Genomic DNA, 12596 nt, shown 5'->3' on the forward strand with positions numbered 1-12596 from the left:
ATTTAGGTCAGGAAAAAAAATCTATTAGCTGTTGTTAATAAATACAGTGTCTGTTGGTGAAGAAAACAATGATGTGAATTTACATCCAAATGCAAATCTAAGACAGGAATCAGCATTATCAAGTGTATATAAGACTGTACTCCCAAGAAACTGAATAACTCTTTCTTATGTTTCTAGCAATTTTCAATACATTTATTTTGAATGAATAATTTACTTTGATTAACTGGCAAATTTATTGTGTTCCATCATAATTATTAATTATAGTGTTCTATTGAGCAGTCATTTTGAAGAAACCTTTTAACAGCTAATGGATAACTCTAACGTTCTCAATACATAGCAAACTGTAAACAGTGATAATCAATTTTAGATCCCAATTTCTGTTAAAATGCTTTTAATTTTATCTTGATGGAAAAACTGCATTGAGATGTTTTCTTTCCTTCTTATTGAGTGGATGACAGAGAAGTTAAAGGTAGGCAACACTGTAATTGTGCACAAGCAGGTCTGTTTTTAATATTGCATTGTATTAGTATTGACAGTTAATTAGTGGTTAATGCAGTAAGGTGCTGTTCTGGAATACAGTACAATGTTTCTGCTTGTCTGAAGTGAGTTAAGTCATAATTGTACTTCATACAAGATATGTTCAACCTGACAAACACTGTGTAGGAAAGACTTAAACATTTATTTGATCATAGTTAGCTTTTATAACATGTGTGAGTATATAATTCTAGCTTAAAATATTTGGAAATCATAAGTAATGCTCATGAAAAATAGCTATATTATGAAATATTTTAATTACACTGGAATCCTCCTCTCCATTGTAACTAGGTTATTTTCCAAGTATTATCTGCTATTTGAATTTTTCTTTTGCTTTTCCCAAGGGAACCTGTGTTGAAAAAACAATAGTGTATCTGTGTTTGTGTCTTTTGTTACATTACTGCAGTAGGATGGTCCGTGGTCTTTGAATACGTAATATAAATCACTTGTTGCCGGTGCAGTCAAGCTTTATCTATTTTGAAGGCATTTCATAGAACCATAGAATGGTTTTTGTTTGAAGAAACTTTAAAGCCCACTCAGCCCCAACCCCTGTCATGGGCAGGGCTGCCCCCCACCAGCTCAGCTGTCCAGGGCCCCATTCAACTTGGCCTTGAACGCCTCAAGGAATGGGGCACCACAGCTTCTCTGGGAAGCTGTGCCAGCGCCTCACCACCCTCTGAGTGAAAAATTTCCTCCTAATATCTAACCTAAATTTTTTCATGTACTTCAGAAACATTGTGTTCATTCTTCTGTCAGGAGTTTGACTGTTGTTTTTGTTGTTGTTGCTTGTTTTTATCATTCTTGACCTGACTTATCTATTAGTATGAAGAGCTGGAAAGGGGGACCTTGAATGTGTTATGGCATTGTAGAGAAAAAAATATGATTTATGGAGGTCTTTGCAGTTGAGGAAATTGACTGCTGCTCTGAGCAGTAGTCAGAATTTCCTAAAGCTGGAAGGTCTGTATCATCTTTGACAGAAGCTGTGGTGGGATTAATCTCATCTGGCTTTAGACATCTACCTTCTTGACCACTATATCAGGGCCAGTCATCATAAGCATCCTTGAAGGAATTTGTTCCAAAATAAACTTTTTCAGCTACTTACTTAGGAGTAAAAATCCATCTTTTTTCATTTTACTTGGAAAATGTTACCTGCATTTTTTTTTCCAGTCCATGTTCAAACCATTTCATCATTTTCATCTTGTTACAGAACCTTGCAAATTGGCCTAAGGATGACATCCTTGAAGATTTTAATATGCTTAGATTCCAGTACTGGCTTTGGTAGAGCTGCCCTAAAGAACTGGGCTGGCCTGCTCACTTTATATTTGTTTGCACAACCAGATATTAGAACAGTGCTGAAACTATTTTGCTGCTGCTTGCTGCTGCTTTTGTAGCTATAAGCTATCAGAACAAGAGTGATGGTGAAAAAGCATGGCTCTTACTCAATTTGTAAACTCCTTTTTCTGTTGTTTCCTTCCACAGTAAACTTTGGTTAAATAAATAAAATGAGGGAATATCATCGCTTATATTGTTGCACATATTTTACTTAGTTAATTGATCCATTCATTAGCTGTTAGCATGTATTGTTGTTTTTTTTGTTTTTTTTTCAAAGGAAAAAAGGAGCTCAGCCTAAAACTTTTCTGAGTACAAACGTGCTGCTTCTGTTACATTTTATTGCCATCTAGGTTCACTCCTTTCAATAACATACGAGGACTCCTTATTTCTTTATTTCTGTCTTGAATTTTGTATGTATATAGATAGTGAGCTCTAAGCCTACAGCTTTCTTGATATCGGTCTGCAAATGTTATAAAACTCAAACACACAGCAAATTCAAAATGTTAATAGAAACAAGCTTTAATTAAGCCTAAATGAAACTGATGGAGGATGCTCATTCCAGTACATTAGCGTCAATGAGCTGGTTGCATGGAACTGAGAAGGGCTACGCTCCTCCTAATGGAGCAGGGCAGGCACAATGAGTGTTGCTTTGTTGATGGGCACTGACAGTAAGTCCCACTGCAGAGAGCCTCCAACAAGCACTGCCACATGTATTCCTGGGCAGTCATCTCAGGTCTGGGTTTTAAAGGATGAGTTCCCATTCACGCAGTTCCATGCAGGCTGCTTTCTCCCATCCCTGGTCCATCCTTTTCAGAGGTTTGTTAAAATAGGAACAGCTTGCCCTTGATAACTATAATGATTTATTTGCGAAGCAATTAAAATTGATTTCTTAAAGTTATAGCAGCTACCTCATTAGAACAATGAATCCCTGAATAAACAATGCAGAGCCTGTGAGAACGAAAGGTGTGCTAGAGTTTCATCTTCTTTGAAGAAGAGGCTTTAGGGGCTGAGGGAAGCAGAGTCGGATCACTGCCTGAAGTTGGGTTTTCTCCACGAGACCCATTACAGGAATGGACTGTTCCCAACAGTTGTACTTAAAAACCCCAAGCAGCCTTTTCCCAAACAGGCAACAAACCTGAGGGCTTTTGTATCACCAGCTTGTAGAACCAGATGCAAATGCAGGTATCCTGTGGTTTGCACACCTGCTGCTAAATATTTAAATTTGTTTGGAGATGGCATAAATTTCTCAGTGTTTTGGGAAGAGTTCTATCATTTAAAGCACTTCTCTAATTTGAAAATTGGAGTTTTAATGACCTGTACTTATTGTCCCATCTCTATTGTTGTTAAATACAGCAATCTTATTAGACTTAAGAGCAATGTTTTCTTTGATTTTTAAACATTCATTTCCATACACAATGTTTTATATTTAGTTGTGCATTTATTTTAGTTCTTGCTTAAACAAGGCTTTGTAAAAATGAAAATGTTCTTCCACACATTGTAAACTACATGGGAAAAAAAACAAAGATTTTTCTTTTCAAACAGGAAATCTTGTTGTTTCATATGATTTTCATCTTTGCTGACACTGAACTTGGAAGTGTTCCCATGCATCTTTATATGTTTTGATAGTAGCATAAATGAGGCATATTGTCTAAGACTTCTAGAGCATTATCGTAACATGACCTAAGCAAGTTAGCATATTCTCAAAAAAAAAAAAAAACCAAAACAAAACAAAAAAAAACCCAAACAAAAAAAAAAAAAAACCAAAAAACAACAACCTGACATATTTTCAGCTGAATCTTTTAGGTTTCTATATCCATGTTTGGGATGTTAAGTTAGCTTAGCAATTACAGCTTACAGCTGACCCCATAGACTCTACTGGCAAAATTATGAAAATCAAACACTGACATTGTTGTGTATTAGGTGTCGTCTGTTGATGAGAAAACCTTCCATGTCCCTGCCAGATGCAGTCTCTCACAAAGGCACACATATAAGCAAAACCTTGGCAACTAGTTTTTAGAATATGATTTTGAATATTGTTTTCAAATACTTATAATGTTCTTCAGTTCGTCTATCAGTTTTGAAAATGAGAAAAATTACAGTATTTTTCTGTTACATTGTTTATCATTTCACAGGCATCATCATTTTAGGCAATTTTTGGGACTACATGAAAGAAAAGGAGGAAAAAGACAAAAGATAACAGTAAGAGCTGCAGTTCTTAAAGTTTTGGAAATCTTTCTTAGATCAGAATGATTTTTGAATTATTATAATCATTTAATAGCTGATAGGAATATTTAATATTTTGAATAAACTTTTAATTAAGCAGCAGCAAAGTAAACAAGTGGCAGAAAAATATTTTTTCTTCTGGTTATGCCGTGAATGATTGACTATTTATTGTACTTCTGTTTCTTCTTACCAGGATTACACTTTGACTATGTATTTTCAACAGTACTGGAGAGATAAGAGACTGGCATATGCTGGCATACCTCTCAACCTGACGCTTGATAATCGAGTGGCAGATCAACTCTGGGTGCCTGACACCTACTTCTTAAATGACAAGAAATCATTTGTGCATGGCGTTACTGTGAAGAACCGAATGATTCGCCTTCATCCAGATGGAACGGTGCTTTATGGCCTCAGGTCTGTACTTTCGTGATGAAGATTTCACAGCCATTGTTATGTATTGTTGTTTGTTTCCTGGTACAAGGTTATTACAAACAGTGTGCAGCATATTATGTAACCTTTCCTGCAACTCTGAAAGATGCCTGTAGAAAATAAATGACACAGTCAATGTTTCTTAATTTTGCCAGAAGCATCCTCAGTCAGGTTTTATCTGTTTATGTAGAGATGCCATGTCTGAAAAGCCCAGTGGCTACATGAAACAGAAAGACAAATATTAATTGTAAACCTGAGCATTTTGCTCAAAATAGAGGCAGTAAGTTTGAATGTGTGTGCATACATTCTCTATAAAGAAAAAGAAAGCTACAGACAGTTCTGGTTAAATGGATTCAGTCACTGTTACTACCATAACACTCTGTACATTCAGCAAATTTTTCAAACAGGGATCAACACGACAGTGTTTTTTATTTCAAACCAGAGCAACAAAACATCCTTACATTGTCCTGTGTTCTACCTGTTTCAGGATTGGTCCGTGTTTTCTTTGTTTCCTATCATAATGTTTATAAATAAGAGTGCCAAAAAATTCCTGCCTTAAGAAATGTACATAATTAAACAAGCACAAAAACTTGATGGATCACTCAGTGGTATCAAAAAATTCCTTTCTTTGGACAGGTCAATTCCATATGCTCTGGTGATTTGCACCATATCATCAAAACTAGTCTTTGACAATGTAAACTTTGTTTCCATCATAGAAAGTTTCTTGCATTTTCAATTGTGGGACAAAGTATAAAAATGAATGAGATTTGAAATGTGATGCAGATGGATTAGATTTACAGTATCAGCATTTTACCTGTTTTGTGGGTGTTTTTTTTTTAATCAGTGGGTGAAGTCTTTAACTGACTTGGGTCTTGGTCAGTCACCTCTAATTCCTATGGGCTACAGCCCATACATATATAGACAAAATTTCAACAAGACAAATAAAAACAGACTCAACCTAGTAAGAAGTTTCAAATAAGCTTAGTATGTTCAGGTAATGTCTTTGAAATTAACTTAAGCAAAATGAGCTTTTCATTTTGAGTACTTTATATGCAATGTTGAAAACTGCAAACGTAGGATTTTTTTCACAGGTAGTTAAATATCAAAAAAAGATGCAAGATATTGTTTCCATTACTGCATCTCAATAATCATCCTCAAAAGCAAAGTAATAAGAAATAATGGAGTTTAGAATTCTTGTGGTCACAATGATGTATAAAAGTATCTATGCCACACTCTAAAAATATTTGTAGTCATCCAGATAAGGATTTTCTGTTATACTGTATATGAATAAGCTAGCTTCCAGTTCTGCAAAATGGAAGTATCTGAACATTTGACTTGATTGTACTCGCTTGGCAGGGATTTCAACAGTGTCTCGTGTGGCAACGTTCTTTCCATACTCTCAAACAACATGCAGTAATTGTGGTCAGATTATGCTGAGTGCGAAGCAGACAATTTACATAATGAAGAAATACTGTCTGAAATTAAATCTTGGTGAAATAAAGAACACTTTGATCAGATGGAAGAAAATATCCAACCCTTAGCACTCGTAATCTAAAAAGCTGAGTTTTATGTTGCTCTACCACCAGCTTATCTTCTTGCATTGTGGCTTGATAGCATCCTGGTGGCCTTGGTCTCAAGGTGCAGTCTGGAGACAGTGATTCATCCTGTGGGCTGAGACCAGAAGCTGGAGTTTTATGTGCCACAAAATATGGGGTCACTGAAAATAATAGAGGAAATTTTGGAGGGTTGCAACCAATTATAGAATAACCACAGAGCAAAGCACTTCCTCAAAAGAAATGTAGCTGAAGTGATCCGTAGGCCACAAGGGCTCTGCATTCTCTTCTGAATAATGTGGAATTTATCATATTTTTGAAATGCTTGACCTTCAGTTATCCAAGTTTCATGTCTGCTTCAGAAAAAAAAGTAGTTTGCTACTGCAGCAAAAGTCTATGAAGATGAGGGAATGGGACTGTAGACTTTTGGAGTATAACTTGTTTATGGGGAATTTCTTTGAGCATCATAATAACTTTTTCCCACCATATTCAGAACAATAGACAAACTTACAATGGCTTTTTCCATAATAGACCAAAACAGAAACAGTGACATAGAATGGCCTAGGCCATTCTATGATTCTATGATGATTCTATGATAAAGTAGAAGGAAAGAAAAGAGAAGCTATATCCAGGGGACAGGTAATCAGAATGGAGAATTTCAACAATTAAAAATATATTGTGTTTATTGCTTCCAAACAAGATATTTGTGCATTGGTGTGCAGCTTTATCTTTATCTGGATTGTAATTGTTTCCCTGTCACTGCTGTAATGATGACTTCTTGAAATCTTGTTGTCCTGCTGCGTCAGGAAACATCCCATCCCATAAATAATAAACCTTTCCTTCTTGGTAGCATGCACAAGCTTGAGCAATTATCATTTGTTTTCGTTGAGCATTTGTGCAAGTTAAATTTGGTTGTTTGAAAGTTCATTCAGAAGGGACCTCTAAGCACTCAAATTACTTTGAGTAAATGTGCAAAACCTATTCCTTTCTATATCTAACTCTATCTTTTTTGTTTGTATGTTTTTAACTGGTTATTTATGAAATTAAAAACTTATATTCTGCTGTAGTGTAAAAAGGTGCTTGAGCTGAAGTGCAAATTCTTGTGTAGAGCCAAGGTATCTCCCAGTAGACAGCTGGAGGTGGGTTGATTTGTGGTCATTCTGTAATACAATACCTGGTATCTGATAGCTTGTGGGACTTAACATAAGGCACATAGAGTGGGCAGCAGTGGCAGCGGCCATAGAATGGGAGGGACAATGATTCAGTGAATACCTTTCTCACTGTCTGCTGGTAGGAACATAAATGAAAATATATACTTGAACATTTTTTAGTTGCTTGACCTACCCGTTGCCTTTGTGCCCATACAACTGTCTCTCCCCATGCAAAGAAATTAGAATGCTTTCTTACAAAATCATCTTCCACAGTCATAGAGGTGTGACTTCTATTGTACTACGAGAGAGTTGTGGGGGATATTAAAACTGCCTTCCCTTGGATATTATGTAAAGTTATCTACCTGAAATAAGCTATCTGCTAGGGATAAGCATTATTCTGTTTCTCAGAGAACTGGATTAGACATTTATGGTAGAAACAGATGTGGGGGCTTTTTAGTGTGTGGGTGTTGAATAAAAACACCTAACTACTTCTCTCATCTGCAAATGCCGCCCTTGGTTTTTAAACCAGTTTACCAAACTAGATGGCTGTCATTTTGGGAGCCTGAGGGATGAAACAAAGTTTCAAACAGAGAAAGCACATGGACAAAACTTAGCACTTAAGATTCCTATCTTTTAGAAGAGCATTTAATGCATTTTCCTTTCTGTGTCACTAGCATAAATTATCACCAGAATATTATTTGTTCAGAAATTATCTGTGAACAAGGTCCATGCCCTGTTTAAATTAGAAAAGGATCAGTAAAGAATGGACCTAATGAGGCCCAGAAAATAATGTGAAATTTATATATAGGCACTAAAAAGATATTGGTAAGAGATGATCCACAAACTTATGATGAAGGCTATGATTCAGCAATATTCTGAAATACACTGAAGGTTAATTACAAGTCAGTGCACATAGTTTTATCTTTCTAAAAGTTTGTAAAATTATGTAAATCCATTAATTTGAAAAGAAATGCCAAATGCTGTGTGAATCTCTTAATAAGTTCTTTTGGTTCTGCATGTGTGTGTTGCTGATGATCTTGACATAGAAGAGCTGGATTAAAAATGCAGATTCATAAGTAGTAAAATGGTTCAAAAATTCATCATTAGTGTGCTGAATTGCCAGCGCTGGAAGTAAAAAAGCAAAAATGTATTGTGAGTTGGGGGGAAACCTAAAATTCAATATGACGTTTCATCACAAAATCTCTTTTAATTTACTTTTGAAAGCTGGAGAAATAAACTGAACTTTAAACCAAAGCATTTTGCTGGACTTGCAATGTTTTTTCAACGTTTCAGGCTTTTTTTCTCCAGCTGCCACAGAACCAGTAAATCGGTTATTCACACAGCTCTTATAATTCAAACATTTGTAGCAGACTTTTATCACTTCGTATTTTCTGAAAGTCACATTCTTTAATTTCAGCAAAGTTTTTTGAAATATATGCATATGCAGATAGACTCACTGAGCCCCAAAGGGACTGGTCACATGAGTGTAAGTCTCGGTGAGTATTTCTGTTGAGGTCAGTGTATCTGCTGTTGTTGTAAGCCGATGCTCATTGCAGAATCATAGAATCACAGAATTCTATGGAATGGAAATGGAAAGGACCTACAAGATCATCTAGTCCAACTGTCCTCCAATTACCTTGCTACCACAAGCCACTAAACCATATCTCGTAGCTCCTCATCCAGATGCTGCTTGAACCCTGCCAGGAATGACAACTTCACCACTTCCCTGGGCAGCCATTCCAGTTCCTGACCACTCTCTGAGAGAAAAAGTTATCTTGTAAAAGCATGAACCAGAGTCTTAATTATGGCAAAGCTACTCTTTGAAGAGCAATTAAATATGTGTATATATATATATATATTACAAGCTCTGTAGCAGTTCTATTTGCTGTTTGTATTTCAGAATCACAACCACTGCAGCTTGTATGATGGACTTGAGAAGATACCCGCTAGATGAACAGAACTGTACTCTCGAAATAGAAAGCTGTACGTACATAAACAAATGCATGTAAAACCTAGCACGGGGTGGTTTTCCATTTATACAAATGTAGAATATTTGCACTGGTGTCTATAACCACGGTGTGAATCAAGTAATTACCATCAGTACTTTTGTTCATTTATTCAACCTTTTATACGTAAAGATTCATACATTTCTATGGAAAGATACATCCTAGGAAAACAGGTCTAGGACAGACTGCAGCAATTTGTTCCAGCCTGAGTTAACAGAGCCACTGACTGGATGCTTATTGTAAACACAAGAGAATGAACATTCATATTTTAATCAGATTCGTTTTAAAGAGGGAGAACACAGTGATAATGTTTTCTTTCAGCGTGCTTTTTTTTTTTTTTTTTTCTTTTTTTAATGCATGGATTGTCTTGCTGCAGAACCCCCTGGGCTCTTAAATCAGCCCCATTTATGGATTGTAGGTCTATTCCACACAGAACCAGACTCACTTTTCCACATAGTCATGCCCTAGGACTGCAATATTCAGATGTATGTTTCTGCTTCAGGGGTTCCTACTCAGTTTATGCTACTGGCTGGAAACCGTGTGCTATTGCATGCTCTATATTCAGCTGGGGTCCTCCACTGCAGAAGCTAATGGAAACAGTGTGACTCACACCCTTCAGTGTGAGTGGAAAAGATCTGCCCCAGCTATATTTGTCTACATGATAGAAGAATCCAACTTTTTTTTTCCTCATGATTATCAGTGTAAATATGCACTTGTTATCAGTCTAGATGTGTATGATGTTTTAAAACAGAATGATCCGTGATTTTGCAGATTGTACCCTGCAATCCCTGGAAGTCGTAATGGGTGGTATTTCCTGTTTTATAAGGGCCATTAATCCTAGTGTGAATTATATGAGAGTGATATAAAGAAAACAAAACAAAACAAAACAAAAACAAACAAAAACAAACAAAAAAAGAAACAAACAAAAAAACCACAGTGCTTTGCCTCAAACTCCTGTGCAGACTAATGCAGCACTTCTTCAGGAGAGATTTAGAACAAAAATTCATACACTGGTCCAGCTGTTCCAATTCTTTTCATTGCCTCAAAGGACAGACCATGTGTGCCGTATTTGAAGCTCTGCTCCTGTCTGCTGTTGTTTCTCACTTGCTCTCCTATTTGGCCTGCAGATGGCTACACAACTGACGACATAGAGTTCTACTGGAGAGGTGGAGATAACGCAGTCACTGGTGTGGAAAGGATTGAGCTTCCTCAGTTCTCAATTGTGGAATATAGACTGGTGTCCAAGAATGTTGTCTTTGCCACAGGCAAGTATTATCATTTGCCAACTCAGTGTTTAATTTTCTTCTGTATGACAATTATTGTTTTATTAAGCATTGTTATATATAGTCTTAGGAATGTGTTGTATGAGTGGCTGAAGAAATGACTTGATAAAGCCTGGAGGCAGAAGTCCATGAAATAGCATTTCTTGTTTCATTTTTCTTTTTCTTTTGTGTGTGTGTGTCATACTTAACCATACGCCTAAACGTGTATGATCTAAATAAATATTAAGTCATTCACCTCTGAATCATCAGTTTAAAAGATGTAGCCTACAAGTTTACTGATCATACCGAAGTATGTTATGGCATATTAGATTTTAAAAACACACTTTTTATGAGTATCTTCCTATAGCTTTTCTGTGTGTGTTTGTTTTGCTGTTGTATAGAGAATTTACATTCATGTTATTTTGTTTTGTTTTGTTTTATCACTGTTTGCACTGGTAGGAATATGGTAATGTGTACATAGCTGATGCTTTTGTGATATTTGTTAAGATGCTAAAATGTAATCCCTAGGTTTCCTGCTTCTTTTTTTCCTTGAAGATGGAATACAATAACTTGCAATATTAGATTTCTTTGGGTGACAAAGTGCAGCACTGATTTAGACATTTAATGTTAGGTACCAGCATAGAAAATGTTTCTATGTGTGTATGACAAGATTAAAGCAACACAGAAAGCCTTCAGCAAGTTTGGGAGCACTACTGGGACCTCCAGATTTTCTGTCCTCTTCAGACCACAGAAATGTGCTCTTCTGTCTGTCCCAGTGCTCTAGAACAAATGAAGCATAGTTCTGTGATGTTTGTAAGCATCACTTCACCCACTCTATGGACACAGCATCTGTTTCAAAGTACACAGAAAGATGAGTTATATTTCAGTACAAAATGTACACACTGCTGAGATTGCTATTATTATAAGGGTTTTTCTAACTGCTGCTGGTTTTGTTTATCATTGTGAATAGGAGGCTGTTTTTTTATGGCTTTTTTTTTTTTTTCCCCTGAGGTAAACAGATACTCTGATCATAAATTGCTGCTTTTTACAGCCAGGTTCACTTTTGGCACCTAGGGTTTATCTGCCTCCCCCCAGGACTGGATATGCTTTTCTAGAATGTCCCTTTTGGACACCAATAAGTATACTGAGAGCTTTATATCGGGGAAGTTTTTTATGACAGTCCAAAGCCACCTTTCAGTTCAATACAATATGTTTCAGTAATGACATGATTAAGTAATTCAGAGATTAAAGAGATTTGTTAAATTCAGGAAAAAGAGAAATCCAAAGAGCTGTGAGACAAATATGAGAGAGAATGAAAAAAAAACCTATGGGTAGACTTTTATGTAACCGACCAGGTATTCAGACTTGTAACAGTTCTTCTCAAGAAGTTTGTGGAGGAGATCAAAAAACTCATGTCTCAGAATTTAAGCCAACTTTACATTAGGGAGTAAGAGGAGACAATCATGAAGAACAGATTACTCCGTGCTTCTTGTATCATTTTCTGAAGCATATAATTTTTGTCATTGATGAAGATAGAATACTACATTTAGTAGTATTAGGTATAGGGCATTATTAAAAATCTTCATTAATTGTGAACTTTTATATCAAAAATTTCCATTGAAAGGAATCAGCACATTTGTTTCTCAGAACCTTGTGCCTAATTCTGATACATTTCAGTGAATCTGACAAATCAAATCAGCACTTTCAAATTTCATCTCAAGACCAAAATTCCTGTGTTCTGATTTGTATATTTTTGTAGAAAATCTCTTAGGCTTGGGATGTTATGGCTTTGAGATATAAAACCTATGCAACTAATTATTCCTATCCAAATTCAGGCTACAAAATACCTGGTAATACTAGAGTTAACTGCCTGAAAGTCTAAGGCCTACTGCTGATCTCAGACTGAACCTGAGCCAGTAAGATATTTTTGGTGGGGAAAAATAAAAACCCATCCTTATGTGGAGTTGGACATGCATTGCTAAGGCTTGAGCTGACTATTTTTGGTAGGATTCTTCAAGAAAGCTGGGGTACAACAGAAAGCTGGGGAAGATTATTAAGAATGACTGGAAGTGTAGAAAATGTAATACATGAGATTACAGGAGATTC

At 36.1% G+C, this 12596-nt stretch overlaps 1 protein-coding gene across 2 annotated transcripts in view; it reads left to right on the forward strand.

Annotated features, from left to right (window-relative positions):
- The window catches only part of GABRB3 (gamma-aminobutyric acid type A receptor subunit beta3), a 34341-nt gene that overhangs the window by 1146 nt on the left and 20599 nt on the right, over positions 1-12596 (forward strand). For both annotated transcript variants that reach the window (XM_032441575.1, XM_032441573.1), the window contains exons 2-5: positions 3999-4065; positions 4283-4503; positions 9123-9205; positions 10356-10493. In XM_032441575.1, coding sequence (XP_032297466.1) covers positions 4298-4503; positions 9123-9205; positions 10356-10493 — 427 coding nt within the window. In that variant the 5' untranslated portion in view covers positions 3999-4065; positions 4283-4297. The remainder of the gene's footprint in view (positions 1-3998; positions 4066-4282; positions 4504-9122; positions 9206-10355; positions 10494-12596) is intronic.

Source organism: Coturnix japonica, chromosome 1 (genome assembly GCF_001577835.2).
Source record: "Coturnix japonica isolate 7356 chromosome 1, Coturnix japonica 2.1, whole genome shotgun sequence".
Classification (NCBI taxonomy): Eukaryota; Metazoa; Chordata; class Aves; order Galliformes; family Phasianidae; genus Coturnix; species Coturnix japonica.